The sequence below is a fragment of the Pezoporus flaviventris genome, unplaced genomic scaffold (assembly GCF_033815535.1).
Source record: "Pezoporus flaviventris isolate CSIRO_AGI_PZ_B2104156 unplaced genomic scaffold, CSIRO_AGI_Pfla_v1 ptg000090l, whole genome shotgun sequence".
Lineage (NCBI taxonomy): Eukaryota > Metazoa > Chordata > Aves > Psittaciformes > Psittacidae > Pezoporus > Pezoporus flaviventris.
The window spans coordinates 1,922,140-1,941,093 of record NW_026892638.1 but is presented as its reverse complement, the minus strand read 5'-3'; the positions used below and the strand labels follow the sequence as shown (position 1 = coordinate 1,941,093).

Sequence of the window (18,954 nt, the reverse complement as noted above, 5' to 3'; positions counted from 1 at the left end):
AAAGAATGAAAAGTTCCATTAACCTGCTTTGAGCTGCAGTGAGAGAGGGGTGATGGGAGCCACTGGCTTTCATGTTTTAGCTTAAAGGTACTACTAAAGTTTTTGCTAGTGATGGAAAGCTAACTAACTGATCACCAGAGGAAATCGGATCTTTGAGCTTTTCTCCTCAAGAGGATTTTGTAAAACCTAAGTAAACCAAAATGCATTGCTTTACAAAATGTCTTTTCAAAAGCAACAATTTCTCATAGTTTTACACTAGTTCTGTTAGAGGGAATAGTGTGAATAATGCTGAATACTTGCCTTTGTTGTAAATTTACTCTTTTATGAGTATATTTCTTACACGATTCTATGGCTATGATAACTCAGTCCACAAAAAGCAAATAATGTAGTGTTCTAGCAGGATGAATGAAAATTAGCATTAGAGATTTTACAGAATCTGGCTTAAATATGACTGAAATTTAGAAATTCAAGAATTGTATTCAGCAGCTGAACAGGTTTTCACATTTATCCATGGACAAAAGCAGTGTGCAGCTATACTAAATTTTTCTTAATCTTGCATAAAAAAAAAATTTTGGAATCACAGAAAACAACAAAAAAGTGCCCTGTCATAGCTTCTGAGGTCAGTAGCTTTGTACTGATAAATTAGGTAAGTAGGAATGCTTGTCTTGGTTAATATGTTATTACAGTATGTAACAGTGCAGTTATCTTCATAGCAGTAAAGGGTATTGTTTGGTTAACAACTGTGAACCATGGAGCTAGGTTCAATAACAGCTGCTGTTGCGTTTATGTTAGTGACATTCGTGTCTGAGAGAGAATGATAGTTCTCATTTTCTGTTGGCCTCTATTGTTTGTCTTGTGTGGTAGTGCCCCCGCTAAGTATTAATACAAAAAGCCTTCAAAATTTTAAAATAAATGCACCACAGGTAATTTTTAATTATGCAATGGGAATAGCAGCACAAACACACTTTAATGGTTGTAATAAGCAGACTTGAGATTGGTGTACTGTGAACCACCATGGCTTGCCTCTAAGAAAAGCCTTTTAAAGTAGTGAGAAAGCAAGCAAAAGTTTCTTCATTCAAGGGTTGGTTTTTTTTGTTTTTTTTTTCCCTTGTTTTTTTTTCCTTTATAGAGTACTCTTGAAGGTTATGAAGTATATAAAAACACTTAATATTCCCGGTGTGATTGCCTCAAACACTTGAACCAGTATTTTCCAAGCAGATACTGCTCTGAGGCTTGTTTCATGAGTACCTCAGACTTGAGAAGGGTTTTGTTGCAGTGCAGTCAGGTATGACTCATGAGACCTGAACTAGCTACAGACTTCCTCAGTAACTGTAGCCAAGTAAATGTTTCTTCATGTAAACTGTTCTTGCTTCTTTAGAGTGTAAGAGCTAGTATCAGTTTCGTTTACTCAGAAAAGATTCAGGACTCTTGAATACTTGCAATTGCCTTTATTACAGCTGGATTCCCTGCAGGGGACTTGAAAGAAAGAAAAGGGTGTTTGGGGTTGCTGGAGACCTACTTCTTGCAGCATTTTCTTGCATGGAATTATGATTTAGCTGTTTGGGTTTTTTTTTTTTTTTAAATGCTGGCTCTAGAAGGAGCTTTTTGTGCACACACAGGCTGCCTCTGCTGCAGGTTCTTGAAGTATGCTCAGCTCGCCTTTAAAAATGCTGTAAAGGTTTTCAGATGGTTCTATTCACAGTGTCATGGGCCAGTCTGGGATTTGTTCTCCAATGCCTTCTTGATCTATGTATGCAAGTTGCTTGAGGCTGCTTCAAGTTGGGGGTGTTAGGAAAAAGCAGCTGAAGTTCTCCAGTGTGCTTTAGATCATGAAGGTAGATAGTGAACTCCTACTTGCTTTGTGCTTACCTGCATGACTAAAACATTCCTCTTTCTTGCCTTACCTTTCTTGTGAGAGGGCAGTAGAACGTATCCTGCCCTCAGTAGAAGTCCTTAGCTTATTATAGACGCAAATCCCTATTTATCCTCCAGTGTCTTAGGCTGCTGGCTTAAGAACTGTGCTATTTCATAATCACTTCTGAGCACAAGGAGGAAAGCAAACACTAGGCTAGAAAAGGTGAACCTAAGAAAAAGGAGACCTGGATGAAATACATCTAGAGGTGCAGGGAGAAAGTAAAAGGAAGAAGAACTGAAAAACTTCCAGCTAGTGTCAGGAGAAACTCAAACTGGTCTGAGGAGGATGTTAGAAGCACAAAGGACAGACCTGAGAAGTGGTGAATGACACTTTGTGGTCTTTGCTAGATGAAGCTACAGCAAACAGTAAAAGCATTTATAGCAAGAGGAGAAACAAAGAAATTTGTCCATAGCTCAGTGGGGAGGAGAATGTGATAGATGATACCAAAAAGTTACATATTGAAGCTTGCCAAGTTATGAGTGAAGATGAACTACAAACTCATTCCTGGTTGAGAAGGGGTATATCAACAACAACTCGATTTGTCCTGTGTTAAGGCAAGAATGGGTCACATGTCATTTAGGTGTTTATTTACTCTTGGTAAAATGCATATTAAAGAACTTGCCTTTCATATTCAGTTAATGAGGGTTCTTATGGTAAAGCCTGTCTTTAAAAACAACCCCAACAAACAAAACCAACAAAAAAAAAAAACACACAGAGGAAAAAGGAGGGGAATGGATCTAATTTCAGCTGTCAAAAATAAGGAAAATAGGTGTTTAATAAGTAGTATAGGATACTAAACAGGTAGCGTGCATATGTCGAGCAATTCAGGTATCACCTGCTTAACTTCCTTTTGGAGCAGTATTTAGGCTTGTTAGTGGATATTTCTTACCTTTAAGCAACTAGTCTAACAGGACCACCTGATTACCTAACTTTTTTTGTAACATGGAACTGCACAGTAAACTGACTATAACCCTAGATGTGAGTTTTAGGTGGCCTCATCTCTTAACTACAGGTAATGCAGAAGTACACATGTAGTGAATGCCCCATTGTTTAAGGTTTTAGCTAGACCTCAAGGAAAACATTTTCCTCCCAGTGTTAGCAATAAGGTGTAGATTTTCAAGCAATTAAGAGTTGCTGTGCAAAGAACAGGAGTACATAAATCTGCCGTTGGTCTTAAATCACATTGGAAGATGTTCAGATTAGAGATAGGGAAGGAGGGAAGCGAGAATGGTTGCGCACTGAAGTAAGTTATGTATGGAAGTGTGGAATGAGTGGTACTTCAGGCTTTCAAGATGAATTTTGGCAAGTCTTTCTTGTAGCGTGTAACTGTTCCTAGAGGGTTTCAGAGAGTGAGATTGAGCAGAACATGGGAGGAAAAACTTTGATAGCTTTTTCTTGTACACTTGGTTTTTGGGTGATTTTTTGGGAGTATCTTCCATTGTTGCAGATGCAGGTACCCCACCACATGGCTAAAGGGGGCCTGGCACATGGGTGGTTGGGAACAGGCATGTAAGCCTGACTCATTGATAACAGCAGGTTTGCTACCCTAAAGCAGATAAGCATCTTTCTCATATATAGTAATAATAACATAGCAAGTGCAGTTTGAAGAAGAGGGGCCTGGACTAGAATACTTCATGTCCTATATTGGGTTAACATGGCAAGGTTTTGGGGGCAGGGGGTGGGGCCTACAGGGGCGGCTTCTGTGAGAAGCTGCCCCCATATCTAGTAGAACCAGTTCTGTCCTGCTCCAAGATGGACCTGCTGGTGGGCAAAACTAACTTGATCAGCAAAGATAGTAGTGCCTCTGCAATTTAAGAAAGGGTAAAACCTGCTGTGCACCAGCAGCTGGAGAGAGGAGTGAGAATATGTGAGAGCAACAATTCTGCAGACACTGAGGCCAGTGCAAAAAGAGGGGAGGAGGTGCTCCAGGTGCCAGAGCAGAGATTCCCCGCGCAGAGACTCCTCACCCATGGTGAGGCAGGCTATGCCCCTGCAGCCCATGGAGGTCCATGGTGCAGCAGATCTCCACCTGCAGCCCATAGAGGACACCACACTGGAGCAGGGGGATGCCCAAAGGAGGCTGTGACCTGTGGGAAGCCTGTGCTGGAGCAGGCTCCTGGCAGGACTTATGGCCCTGTGGAGAGAGGAGCCCACACTGGAGCAGGTTTGCTGCAGGACTGGTGACCATGCAGGGGACCCACGCTGGAGCAGTCAGAAGAGCTGCAGCCTGTGGGAAGGACTCATGTTGGAGAAGTTCATGGAGGGCTCTCTCCCATGGGAGACACACTGGAACCAGGGAAGACCCTGAGCAGGAAGGAGTGGCAGAGGTGGACTAACCCCCATTCTTGGCCCCTCTGCTGCTGGGGAGGAGAGTTAAGAGAAAATCAGGAGTAAAGCTGAGTCAGAGAAGAAGGGAGGTATGGGGAAAGGTACCTTTAAATTTGGTCTTATTATTCTACTCTGATTTGATTGGTAATAATTTTCCTAAGTCAAGTCAGGTTTGTCTATGATGATAATTGGTGATTATTGTCCCTGGCTGTCCCTGGCTCATCTTAACACATGAGCCTTTCAACATACTCTCTTTCCTCTTTCCAGTTGAGGAGGATAGTGGTAGAGCAGCTATGGTAAGTGCATGGTGTCCAGCCAGGGTTGACCCACCACATGTCCCTTCCTACATCCCTGTATTCTGTGGTTCAGTGAAGGCAAAACAGTGTATATAACCATTTTGAAAGTTGTTTGATTAGAATCAACTTGAGATGGTCAGGTATCAAGTAATCAGTTGCTGCTGCTGTTTGCTTGTCACTTTCGTCAGTTGCTGGTTTGTGTGGATTTTTTTTTCTTTTCCTCTGTGGGAAGTTTAGATTTCTTTAAATTAAATTTAGGTTCAGATGCCTGACCAAATATGTGAAGCTTTAAAAAAGTGAAACTTTATGTACTTTTGTTAAACTCTTCCTAGCTGGTTTTTCATTTGGTAGTTTGGCTTCTGTTGTGCTTTCCTTCCTCTTTTGTATATTTAAACAAGAAAGATTGTGTATTATGTATAAGTAGCATAACTTCAGATCCTTTGAAGATAATTCTCACTGGCACTGGACTGTGCATGACAACAAATGAGACTTGCTTCTAGGTTGTCTCTAGGGGTATTTAATGAGTGATCCACAGTGCCTTAGTTGTCTGCAAAGATGAATGTATTTGCAGTGCAGTTCTTATATTGTGAAGGATATTACTAACATGTAATCATCTTTAGCATCTGGAATCAATGTTTGTGGTCCTTCAGATTGTGTTATTTGCCTTAACCTCAGAACCTGTTAGCTTCCTAAAGTTTTTTGCATGTTTAGCCTTTTTCTTTGTATTACAGTTCAAAAAGGTTTTCTGCTTTTATGTGTGTTATGTTTCCTTAAGAATAGTTTTCAAGGGCGGGGGGTGGGGTGGGGAATGTTATGCTCAATTGGATGTTTTCTGAGAAGTAGCTTTGAATGGACAGTATCAGGGCACAGGGCAGATTAGATCGTTGTTTTGTTTTCCTCCACTTCCCTTCCAGATTCCTTGTAATGCTAATAAAAGCTTTTTAGTATTTAAGACATGTGAACTGGAAGTTGGATGCATTTGAGTGGTGACATTAGAAATGATTGAGTCTTGCTCCCAGTTGTTTCAGGTGGTGAAAATAGTTGAGGCAAGAGGATGCCATAGCTTCCTTTAGTTCCTGCTCTTAGTTGTCATTTTGCTGTAGTCTACTTTTATGGTTCAATCCTGATGCTATTTGTTATGATGTGTGTATTCCATCTAAAAATCAATACTGATAACAATAACCTTAGTATTTTTTTCCTGCTTTGAAATAAAAAATGTATATGAAAGTTGTATTTTGCTGCTTGTGTCCAGTAGTTATTTTGCTAAAGGATTTGTTTTAGCGTGTGCAATTTTTTCTCAATGTTTGTGTGGCACCTTTTTGTGACAATTTTATTTAATACGAATGTATTAAACAGCCTCTTTTATTTCAGAAGACTAGCATTTTTTATTATAAGAGTGTATGTTCATTATTTTGAGACAGCTACATAAAATGGAGCTTAGAATAAAGGTTGAATTCAAGACTGTAAACCATTTTTTTAAATTTGGTGTCAAAAGTGTCAAAATATTCTGTGAGGTTTTGCTGATCATGTTGCTAATTTTAGCTACTCTTACACTCTTTTCTGTCACAGCCCCATGACTTTGATGAATGCAGATTTGATATTAGTGTAAACGATAGTGTTTGGTACCTCCGAGCTCAGGACCCAGACCACAGACAGCAGTGGATAGATGCAATAGAACAACACAAGGTACGTTTGTTTTTTCTAATTTCCTTTCTCCCTCCTTATATCTAATGGTGCTTGTGGACAGTTTTAAGCTTCCCTGTACAGTCATTAAAATACTCAAGGTATTTATGACATCTAAAAGCTGTGAGATTGAAGCTGTGTGTTAAATATGTTTCAAAGGAATTGATTTACTTGTTCTTTGTAGATAAGAGTTCAGAGAACAGGGAGCTAACAACTGTGAGCCTTTTCTTGAACTCTCTAGCTTGAAAAAGAAAAAGCCTGCATTATGTTGAGTGACTACTTAATGGTTTTGTCTGTTATTTCTCACTGATTATTGAATTGTTTCTTATCTGTCCTCAGTGTTAAACTTGTTAGTCTTGGAGTCAGTTGTCCTAGGTTATTGTTCTGGTTTTAGGCTCCTCTCTTTCATCATTTGGCTGTTTTTACTGTATCTGGCTTTTGTCTCCTTGTCTTTTAAGGCCCTACTATTCATCAGCATTTTGGTTCAGCTTTACTGATCTATTCCTTATGTCTTCCAGTGAAGTCAGTTATTTTCATTTTACCTAAAGAGGTTAATGCTCAGCTATTTTGAAAGTATGTAGCATATGAAACATCCTTTGTTTTTCAGGTACAAGGTAGGCACTGTGCCAAAGTATTGAGTTTAACTACAATACCTAGTACAGTGCAATTTTTGAATCTGAATTACACAGGTGCTACTGGAATACAAATTAAAATAGATAGCTAGGTAGGTAATTTTACCTCCAGCTTCTTGAAGTGGTGCTTACGTAAGTACTATGTATAATTAGGAAGTTTTACCTTTTCCTGGACAATCCTTACAATAAGTAGTATGTGCTCTTACATTTGAAGTCCTGCCATTTCATAATGGTTCTCTTAAAAAAAAAATCAAAAAATTAATCTCAGTTACAATATTAGTCCATTTATAGCTTGCCGTTTTGCCTTCACTGCTATAGAGGTAACATTAAGACATATCAAATTTAAGTTGCAAAACCAGAATTCTTGTCTGTAGACAAGTGAAAAAATACAAAGCTAACCACAGAGTATTCTTTAGCCAAAAATACTGCTCTTCGTTACTATTGCAATACCTCAGAGAAATGTCTCGAGGACATACTTAACAAGCTGCTGGATTACACATCCATAGAGCTGTCATTTCAAGAACTGTTTTGCAGGCATGGGAGCCTTCAGTTAAGAGGTTGTGGGACCATGAAACTTGATAACCCTGGGCTAAAATTCACACTGAGTTTAGTGAATGATTCAGCTGGTGAGATGCAGAACTTAACCAGAAGTCTGGCTAAACTGAAATGCAGGCTGCGTCATTGCATGCTTTCATGCAGTAATGAATGAGGAAAACCCCCAAATCCTGCCTTAAAATCTGCTATGCACAACCTGAAAGGGAGGCGTTTTTCATGTTATTCTTTTCCCTCTTCTAAGGCTGCCCTTAACTGTAGCTGAGTTCTGAGCTGACAATTTTACATAATCGCCTATTTAAAATATGGAATCTCCTGCTCAGATAGTTAATGAGTGTTGAGTGCTGTTTTGAGCATTCCAAAAGTAACTTCCCTTTGTGAAGAATACTTATTAATTACATAGATTTTCCACTTAAAAAGAGGCGAGCTGATTCTTTTAATATTGGTTTCAGTTTGGACAGCTTAAACTTCCATGCTTTGCAAGAATTCAGTAGTTCTTTAAAAAAGAAATAAATTGTACAAGGTATGTCTTTGCATTTGAAGGAGTAGAATGAGAGGTTTCTTAGATAATTCCACTACTCATTTTTTTCAGTATTTACTTAGTATCAAGACAGGGATAATGGGTACCTTTTTCATTATTTTATTGAAGTTGTCTACAAGTAGGAAGTGGAAATAAAATTCTTTCTGTATATGCTGAACTGACAGGAAATAGTTCAGTTTGTATCTTGCTGTCCTAATGTAATAGCACTGAACTTGACTTTTCCTGTTCTGATGGCTTTTTCAGTATGTGTACCTTGCAGTTTCATGGCTATTTAACACTTTTCAGTTTGTTGTACACACATTTTTGCTCTATAGTGTTTAGAGTATTTGAGACAAATAGCATTTGGTTTCATTCTTAAATGGAGAGGGAGATGTGGCACTTCTGAATAAACCATCAAACCGTTTAATATATTAAAGCAATACATTATTTTAAAGCATTCTCTTTGTAGTATGCAACACCATGATCAAGATAAGTCAAGGAAAATGCCAAAAGGTAATGCAATCTTGTAACAATAACTTTGGCTCAAGTTAGAAGTATGTAATTAAAGCTCAGAAGATTGTGAGTTACTTGCATTTTTTTCCAGGGCAATATTCTGTTGTCTTCATAATACAGTAGCAACTTCATAGAATAAATCTTGTAGGTGTGGAGGTGCATCTGTTCCTACTAATTGTTCCTACTAAAACACATAGCAATCTTATCAGCAGAAGCCTTGGAAAAGTGCTGTATGCACGTAAATAAATGATATAATTAAACATAAACCAGAAGTGTCCAAATCCAGTTTTCAGTCTGGTTATTGTTAATGTTTCTTTAAGAATATGTCTCCAAATGTCTTGTTTCTATATTTTTCCAAATTGAGGGGATAGTGCTATATCCTATAATTTATATACAACTTTGAAAGAAAAATGTGCTGGGAAAATGTACTGCTTCTTAATAACATTGATAGGATGTAAAAAATAAGAGTGGAAATTAATGTCATTTTTCATTTGAATTTGTGTGAAGAATGCTTTGATGATCTTTAGTTCTAGTAACTTTTCACCCATCCTTTAATTTTCTTCAGCTCTTACGGAGTTATTATATCTAAGCATTTGATTGAGACAGGAGATGGGCTTTTATAAGGCAAAAAAACCCATTTCACTGAAAAGTTAATGTTTTTCTGGTGGCTTTGAAATTTTCTGAAGGAACTTTCCAGGTCAGTTTACCAAAACTCAAGCAAAAGTTTCTTGTCAGTCTGTTGTCACCAAATAGAAATTGGTTTTTTTTGAGAACTAGGCTCTTGAACAGACATAATAATTTGAATAAAATTGAGAGAGGAAATTGTTCCCTTTACTAAGCAGTCATTTTGATCGAGTGTACTACTATATGAAGTACTTTCTTTTTGTTTGTTTATTAAGCTCTTTGTAGCTTACTGAGTGAGTGGGTAGCTCTGGTAGGCTGTTTAAGCTGTTTGCTAACAAAAGTATGTTTGTGAGACTTACTGTAGCGTGTCACAAGGTTGTTTAGAGTATGAAAGATGGACTGAAGCTTTATGATTGTCTCATTGTGTTCCAAACAGAGAAAACACTGATTTAGAATTAATTTTATATTAAATTTGAGTATATGCAGACTTAGAAGAACTTTCTGCTTAGCAACACTAATGGGTAGCTGGTAGCTGAGAAATGTAAAATGTCTAATGTTTGAGCATAAAAACTATTAAGTTTGCTGCTCTTTTTTTATCATTGAATTGTCTTTATTATTATTGAATAATTAGATTAAATACTTACTAGTGTTTAAGTATTAAGTAAGTATTCAGGACTTAAGTATAAGTCCTGAATACTTACTAGATTAAATGTTTCAAGTACGCCTTCTAAAAGGCTTAGTAATCTCCCTGAAATGGAGAAGGGAAAAGTCTAAAGTGGTAAGACCCTCAGTGAGGCAAATGAGGAAATAGCTCGTGTAACCAGGAGTCCTTTCTTCTACTTAACTGTTGCAGGAAGTGTACTGAGCAGATATTTATCTGTAAAATGCCTGGCTGTAAGGGTGTGTATCATTAGGAAGCTTCTCTATTCTCCTACCCTAAGAGACAAGATATATGATGACTGATGACCTTTCCTTAGATGTATCTAATGGCCATTTATATTGCTGAAGAACTCAGGACTAGACAAGGGTTTCCACATTTTGCTGGTTTAAAAACGTTGATGGTACATGAGCACCAGTGCTTTTGTTGATGCTTTTGAAAAGCTGCTCTCTTACTTAATAATACATTGAAACAGTGACTCCAGGTCTGTATTGTGATTTGAAAGTGGAGTATGCAATTTCTAACCTAACATTAGAGAAACCAGATTAAATATTGATAGTTCTGTACTATGAGGAAAATGTCTGGTTTACGTATGGAGAATGTTTTCATTCTTTATCCTTTACCCTGGTAGAGCAGATAGTTAATTTACAAACTTGCATTACTTCCCAGAGGTATAGATGAGGGGAATTAATTGCTGTTTGCTGTGGGAACCACCTGATAATTAAGCTTATTTTGAGCAAATTAACTTGAACTCCTGAGATTCAGGTAATGATTTTTTTTTTGTTATTTTTAACTAACACCTGAGTTGAACACTTGATGAGAATTTGTTTAGAAATGAAAGTTTCATGAGAAACTCTGCATTGGCTTGTTAAGGTTTGTCCTGTTTTGTTCCACTTAGTTCTGTTTTTTCACACAGATTCTGCATGTGCTTATTATTGACTGTGACTCTTTAGCAAAATAAGTTAACGTTGGTTTAAGTCTTGAATTTTGAAAATCTTGTGTTTATCAAACCGAAATGTTGTTTATTGCTGAACTTCTTATAAAAGCTCTCTTCGTGTCAAACTGGAAAAGGTCATTCTGCAGAGGGATATCTAGGTGCCACCAATTTTGGCATGTAGGGAGTAGGTAGGTTCCCTGAGTACCTGCAGTCCTGAGGTACAAAGTGTTACTATCTAGAGCAGTAAGCATGAATTCTGAAGTCTGTGAAAGGCATAAATTGGCTACCTTGAAGGTTTGATTACTTTAGTGTTTTTACTGTTGATTAAACACTGCAAGATGAGGACTCAGCTAGTTAGAATAGCAATAAACAGAAAAGAGTAGAAACTATAAAGTGTTTTTCCTACCATTCCCCTCCCCACCCTGGTAGCCTTTGGGAAGGGATGTGGCAGCCTCAGAGAGTCAAAGGTGTTTTAGCTTTTAAGTAATTTGTGAAATTCTTAATATACTGCAACTTGGTCTTTTTAAATTTTCAGTTGTCACACTCAGTAAGACACTTCACATCCCTGTTTTTTGCATCGCTTAAGTACAGATCTGATTAAGATGGTGAAAAACCAAAAAGCTGGATTTGGCAGTCTAGTGAAGTCAAATTTAGGCATAAGTATTAAAACAGTTGGTTCACATCCTTTATTAAACACTAATACATTTCCAGACAAGTGAACTAGAATGTCGTGGTTTAAACCCAGTCAGGTAACTTGTTCACTCACTCCCAGTGAGTGGTGCCGAGCTGACAACAATCGAGGTCCGTTGTGTGTCGTGTCCCACCCCCCCCCCCACCAGGGCTCTCCCCTTCCCCGCTCCCAGAGGAACGGGGAGGAGGATAGAAAGAGTGCAACTCCTACGGGTTGAGACAAGAACAGTCCAGCAACCAATGTACAACACAAATCACCACTGCTACCACCACCAACAACAATGATAAGGGAAAATAACAAGGGAAGAGAATACGATACCACCGGCCAAGAAAACGAGTTCCACCCGGAAGCCCCTGTCCTTCCGGGTAACTCCCAGTTACCCCCCACCCCGGGCATGATGTGCTGTGGTATGGAATACCTCCCCGGCTAGCCCGGGTCAGGCGCCCCGTCTCTGCTTCCTCACAGCTTCCCCTCCTCCCTGGCAGAGCATGAGCCTCACAGAGTCCTTGGTCAGGGTAAACATCACTTAGCAACAACCGAAAACATCGGCTTCACCAACACTGTTCCCAGGCTGGAAGTCAAAACACAGCGCTGCACCAGCTACCACAAAGGAAAAACATGACTGCTACTGCTGAACCCAGGACATAGAATTAGGGCATTGAGTTTTGAGACAATTATTTTCTGATTGTGGATCCTAGTTTATGGATTAATTTAGAAAACTGCAGGGCAAACTTTAAACAGCGTAATTTTGCTTGGAGTTAATAAAGACACTTCAGAATATTGTTTTAGGGGGAAAAAAAAACACAATAAAGCATGCCAGCAAAAAAAAACACCCCAAAACAAAACCCAACAATCCAAAACCAACCAACACAAGAAAACCTAATTAAAAAAAAAACAATTACAAATTGCCAGCTTGAAATTTTCACAAAATGCTTCTTAAAAGAGTTAAAGCATGGTATTTAGAGTCATTAATTTTACCCTTTCTCTTGTCAGTGTGCTGTTCTGGCCTTCTGTCTATGTGTTATTTCTCTTACAAACTCAAGGGTAAGAGGTTAGGCAGGAGTAACTTTTTCTGACTCAGAGAAAACCTTGAATTCCCCTTCCAACTCGATAAGCACACAGAGTGCCTCAGTTCCCTCTGTTTGTTCTGTAATTGAAGCGCTTCACCGAGCCCCAAGTGCACCTACCTATTCTTTCAACCTAATAACTGCCTTAAGAGCTTTTGCATTAACAACAATACTTAAGCTTTTGTTTAAATACTGGATGTAAATATTGATCTGTGAGATTATTTTTAGTTAGCTGTGCTAAAAGAACATTGAAAATTGCTAATAGAGGTAATTTTCCTGTACTATTTTATTAACAGTGGATAACAGAGCAAAATAACTTGATCAGAAACCAGTATCAGAGTTCTATTATGAAAAATACAGCTCAGGTGATCACAGCAAAGGAGGACTACAAAAGGGTTGCTGAGGTCTGAAAAGGGAAAGGAATGTGGCTCCCTAATCTGTGAATATGTTGGCATTTCATCCAAATACCAGTTCTTCTGTCCCTACTTGCCCTCCATACCCATTCACAAGTAAGACTAGCTTAGGTGGAAGCAATAATGCAGATGAAGGAAAGCACAGGAGGTAGGAGAGTAGGTAAATATTGTTTAAATTTTATTTTTCAGATTCAGAGTGAAATTGTAGGAGGGTGATGATAAGGCCTCATTTTTTCTCTGTTGATATTGTGGCCAAAGTGCTGGAACAGATTTCTTAAGTAGTCTTGGTGTCAGCTATTGTTCCCAATCATATTCAGTTGGGTTACCTTGTACCGTTGCCTGATGCCCTCCAGCACGTCAAGAAAGTCTAAATTTTTGTTTGATGCTGACACTTTGGATTGTATAGAATACCAAATTAGTTTCTGTGATATCATGTGTTACTCCAGAAGCTAATGCCCCACTCTCACTATGTACTTGCAAGGCACTGACTTGCAGCAGCAGTGGGACTTGCCTGAGAGGATGCTGGAGAACATTCAGATGTCTGTTAAGCTGTAAAAAGTTGTTACTTGTTTAACAAACTTAAATTTGTAGTCCAGCTGCTGATGATTGGAAGAAATATGTTTAAAGGTGTTGCAAAACCACTGCATATTACTTTGTAACTAGAAATCCATGACCCTTGGCTCAGACTTACGCAGGAACTTTGATGTATTATTGTTGCTGTTTGGTCACTATTTTATGTTGGCATATAATATATAAATTAAGTTCTTGTGTATTCACATTTGACATCTCCCCTCAAAGCTGACTTTGAAGTGTTTGTAGAAATACTCCCTGATTATTAAACAAGAAAATAAGTCCAAGCATAGTCTTAACTCTGCTTTAATAAACTTGCTTATTTTGGATTTTGACCTGAATCTCAGACTAAAGTGGGAAATAGAGAGGAGAAGGATGCAGCTGTCTCAACTCCAAGCACTTTGTCTAGCTTTTCAAGTTCATCAGTAAATACTGTATTTTCCTTTGCTCTTCAGTGACATCTGACTACTGTAGGTATCAAAGGAGAAGTAAACTGAAGGGCCATCCTTAAGGAAGAGTCACAAAGTTTATTGTAATTCTTCCCTGAATATGAAGTAAAGTCACCCTTATTGGATTACATGTTTGTAAGTTAGACTGGTAAGTGTTGTAACAGTGAGGGGTCATGGAATTATTTTAGCCTGTTTCTTCTGTTAAAGGAACTTCTTGTCATATCTGAGGTTTACTTCATAGAGTAGTATTATAGTCAATCTGGAGAGATTATTCTCTTCATCTTTGCAACACTTAAGATTTCTTGTCTTACTGTTGTGTTAGAACAGCTGTGCTGTTAGAACAGCTCCCCATTTCTCCATTGTTGTTCATATGGGTGTCTTTTATAAATCTCCGATGCCTTGTACGGCTCTCTTCCAAACTCAGTCACATCTTCAATGTACAGCACCAAAACTGGACTAGGTATTCTTACTGAAGATCCTACAGATGTTGTATAGAATGTAGGGTATTTTGTGGGTCTTGTAGACTACCCACTACTATGTTGTTTTTTTGGGTTTTTGTTTTTTACTAACTTACTGAGCTTAAGAACTACTAAATCTGATTCATCTATCAAACTGTCTGCCAGTTGTTACCTGTCCTGTTCTTGTGCAGTACAGTGTTTTCCATAACCAAGTAAACCTTAAACTTCCTTTTTCTGCAGCGTACGGAATTTTACATTTTTGCTGCTCCCCTTTCAACTTCAGTCTTTCCAGTTCTGCTGTCTTGAGTTTTGGTTTCTTTACAGAAATAATTTTGTGCTCCTTGGGTTGGGTTCAGTTTAAGTGATTGCACTGCTCCTAGTACTTTCTAAAGTAGAGAGGCTAGCTGGGTGAAGAAAAGCTAGATCATTTAGTGGTATCTTAGATGATAGCTGAGCTTTCTTGTTATTCTGTTGGGATATACTAATCTGTGTCTGAAACTGTATACATATGTTTACTTAAGGTAATCTTAAATCTCTGTATCAATGAAAGCTGTGATCACTGTCTGCTGTATATTCCTAATAAAGAAGTTTTCTCCTCCATCTAGTCAGAACATTAACAGGTAGTCTTCATAATCTTAGTAGAGATCTTGAACTCCTCTCAGTCTGCTGCCCCTAACAGTAGTGACCTTGGTTGGGATAGTTGATTCCTGTTTTTCCCTTAAATTAGCTTAATATATGAATTAACTGAAGATGCATATGTGCATAAAGGTTGAAGTAACTTTTTAATCTCTGTATAGCCATACTGGTGAACCAGGATGTTCTAAAGAATGCCTGAAAACTATGGGCCAAAATGCAAATTAGCAGAGCATTGCCTGGTGGCTGTAATACCATGTGAAAGAAAGCACTTTGAAAAGTGCTAGCTCTGTGTCAAATAATATGAAAGGCATATGACACTACTGCTAAGCTGTTAAGAGTATGTCTGTCAGTATTTTTGTAATGCTGTTTGACGAAGGGTGATGTACCTGGCTAAAGTAAAGATGGTAAAAGCCAAGTCTGATGCTGAGTCTTGGGAGTGACTGGAACTAAGCTACCAGACTCACTGTGCAGCTGGCTGTGAGGTAAATAACTAGCCTCTTCTATAAACAAATGGAATTCTAGTAGTAAACTCAAAGATGTTATTAATTCACTTTGTGAAAACAACTGTAGTAGATCATTTTGACAGCATATACTTTCATGTAACAGAAATAGAGTGTCGCTGTTTGTAACTGGCAGAATGACACACAGTAGATACAGTAGTTAAGCTCTCCTGTGGCAGAGCGGCAGCATGTTTTTGCATGGTCTCCCTGAAAAACAATATTGTTCATTGAGAGAGACTTGTGCCAAGCTTGACTTCGGTGATAAAAGCCCCTTCAAATCAGGGTAAGCTCTTGGTATCAAGAACAGGAAGTACAGAGCTGCAGTGTGCAAGCAGTGAGTGGTTAAACAGTTAAAAACTGACCCTTGCCAAGTAGGTCTGCATGCTGTTTACTCATCATTATTACTCATCGGCTCAAACACTACTGTGCATTAACAGTAATAGAAAAATCTTGAATACTGTGTGCCTCCATCTACCAAATGCCATGTTCATTCTCTCCAAAAAGACTTTGTAAGGGGTGTTTTTTCTTCAGTGAGCTTTCATTACAGTAGAACTCATTGAGTTGATACTAACAGAGCAGTTACACCCTGGCCATAGTAAGTAGATGTTGCTCAGTCACATAGGTGGGGTGCACAAGTAGCAATAATACATACTCGGTAACATTCAGCAAAAGGAACATTTGGGCTGTTGAGAGGCACGCACAGGCATGCACGCACACACACCCCGCCACCAACTCCTGCCCCCCTTCCTACTGAGAAAGAGAAGCTAATATGACTAAAGAGCTGGGACAGTTGTTTTAAAAACTCTATTTTTTATTTTTTTTTGTAATTCCATGTCCACTTGCCATTATTGGAAGCTCTTAAGGTGATTCTTTTGATACATAATTTCCACTGTAGGACAACAAGATCCTTTTCTATCTCTGAAAACAGATAATGCTTGAAACTATGCTTTTGTTATCACTTTAGTGGCATCTAGGTGAATGCATTTACTGCAGAGGAATCAATTCTGTTACCATACCTATTTTAAATGGGGGGGGGGGGGGGGGCAGGAGTGGGGAGAGGAGAGAGATGAGGGGAGGGGGAAGAAGAAAAGTTTCATATTTAACTGCTAGTATTTAAATGTCCTATATTGATTGGTATGAACATAGGCATCAGAAAATGGCAGGAGAGCATAAGGAGAGAGGTATCCACCTTTCTTAACCCCGGTAATCTGAAGTAACTTGTGGGGGACTTACTACTTCAAAAATTGGTGGTTTGAGTAAGCAAATATGGCTGATGCTGCTCAGCTGATAAGAACTTCTTGCCCTGATGTATGCTATGATGCTGATAGTGAAACTACTACTGTAGAGAAGCTGTGCCTTCAGGGGACACTTAGATGTTTTGCTCAAGTTATTAGCCCATTACTGTAAATACCAAGTCTCTGTCTTTAAAATGGAATTAAACATGCTTTTTCATGGAAGAAAACTAATCTTGGGTAAGTCTTACACATTCCATTATTTTAGCAATGTTGTCGTCAGGAACTCTTCAATACATATGATACTGCTGGTCATTTAATGTTACTAAATTTGCTAAGTGCATTTACTGCTGGAAACTCTGTATTTCCTGGAAGAAGACTTGAGGGGAAAGCTAGTGAATCAGCAGTTTCAATTAACTGCACAACTGTATGCTGCAGCAAACGTAAGTGCTGTCACTTCCAAGCTGTTGAAAACTTCCCTTTCAGGACAGGAAAACAATAGCTCTGTCTGTCTTGGTATCCTTTTCCCACTCTTGGTCCCATGTTTGAGCAGCAGCTGTAAGTTAGAGCTTTATTAATAAGTAGCTACAGTTAAGACTGTTTAGATCTGGACTAAAGCTTTCAGTTCATTCCAGCTCAACATACTTGATTAATTATAAACAATGCAAATTGTTTCATTTTGACCAGCCCAGTCTTTCTTGGGCTGTGTGTTCCAGTTATGTTTATAGCAATCACTTTGACTTTGAAAATAGATACTATAATTCTCTGAAGAATATGTTGCTATGGGGTGGAGGCCTGGGTGTCTAATTGGATGTGATCTGAGCAGGAGGTAGTACTAGGCAGATCTTGCAACGTAGTCATTCTGATTCTATGATGAAAACACATTTCTTACATAGCAATTCAATTCTTCCTTGCTCATGTCAGTATTTTCTACTTCACAGCAAAAGGATTCCTATTCTTATTACTTTAAATGATCCTTTTTTAATAAAGTGAAGTTTTGTTGCCTCAATTTGCTAGTTTTCAAACTTTAAAATAAAAGATCTGGTTAAACACTCTCTCCTGGAAGTCTTCCTTTATTCTTGTGCTGTTTGAAGGTGCAGCTTCTACCTATTTACGTTCTTGTTTCTACCTGCCACCAAATATGCTAAATAAGATAAAGCAGACAATAAAATACCTATTTCATGTGTTTTAGTAGTATCAGTAGGTTTGAAAAAATCTGTTGGGTAAACCTGACATTTTCTAATGTAAAAAAAAAAGTGTAAAAGATAAACAACATCAGCTATTTAGACTATACTTCCCATTATCTAATCAAGCAACATATAGGACTTAAGGTTTGTGCAAGTGTATCTAATTGATCTTCAGACACTTACTGGGCTAGTTTGTGTTTTAGTTCTTGGAAAGAGGCTGTCATGCCTGCTGGGCATGTCTTCAGCAGATGAAGAGAGTTTAGCTGACAGTCATACATAGCCTGTCAGAGTATCCATGTGGGTAGACAGGTGATGAACTTGGAATAACAACATGCTTCACTATGTGTTTGGGCTTAATCATATGAAAAAGTCTGCAGTATGTGACCTCAGGCTGCACTTAGAAGTAAAACCTGTGTGTCATCTGGCTGGAAAGGTTTTCTGCCAGCCAGGCAGATTTAGAGTGTCTCAGTATAAAATACTTCAAGAAATGTCTTCTGTTTTTTAGAGCCCTGTGGTACAGAAGCAGTCTGCAAATTTTTCCTTCACTGTTCTAGACTGTGGGACAGCTTAGTCTGTTGTGCTTTGGATGTAGATACCATACATAGCTTCACTTTTCTGCCATTTTTATGGCTGCTATTTTGTCATGCCTCAACTGGACTATATGCTAATCTGTCAGAATATAAAGATCTGGTGGCAGAATACGCGTTTTGTTACTGTCATGCAGAATAAGCAGGAAGCACCTTGCCTACTGTCAGGTGGGAGTCTCCCTGCCTTCACTTACCAGGGGAGTGAAATCAGCTTTTTATGTGCTGCAATTCAAAGCAGATAACAGCAAGACTATGGCCATTCTCTTTTAAGTCTTGCCTCACTCTCCCATATGCATGTTCTGGTGTCTGCAGGGAATAGCATTAGTGTTTCTAGGAGTTTGTGAGCTCTTAAACACATGGATGGCTTTATTACAGTGACTTCTTCAGGGATATACCGCTGAGAGCAAGCAATGGGATTAGGCTTCACAATATGTAGAGAGTACATGTGTCTACAAAATAACTTATTCTGAGGACATACTGATTGACTGTGTTTCTGCAGTTGCCTG

At 38.5% G+C, this 18,954-nt stretch overlaps 1 protein-coding gene across 2 annotated transcripts in view; it reads left to right on the top strand.

Moving 5' to 3' along the window:
• Positions 1-18,954, top strand: part of CERT1 (ceramide transporter 1) — a 71,035-nt gene that overhangs the window by 11,547 nt on the left and 40,534 nt on the right. For both annotated transcript variants that reach the window (XM_061475832.1, XM_061475831.1), the window contains exon 3: positions 6,109-6,225. In XM_061475832.1, coding sequence (XP_061331816.1) covers positions 6,109-6,225 — 117 coding nt within the window. The remainder of the gene's footprint in view (positions 1-6,108; positions 6,226-18,954) is intronic.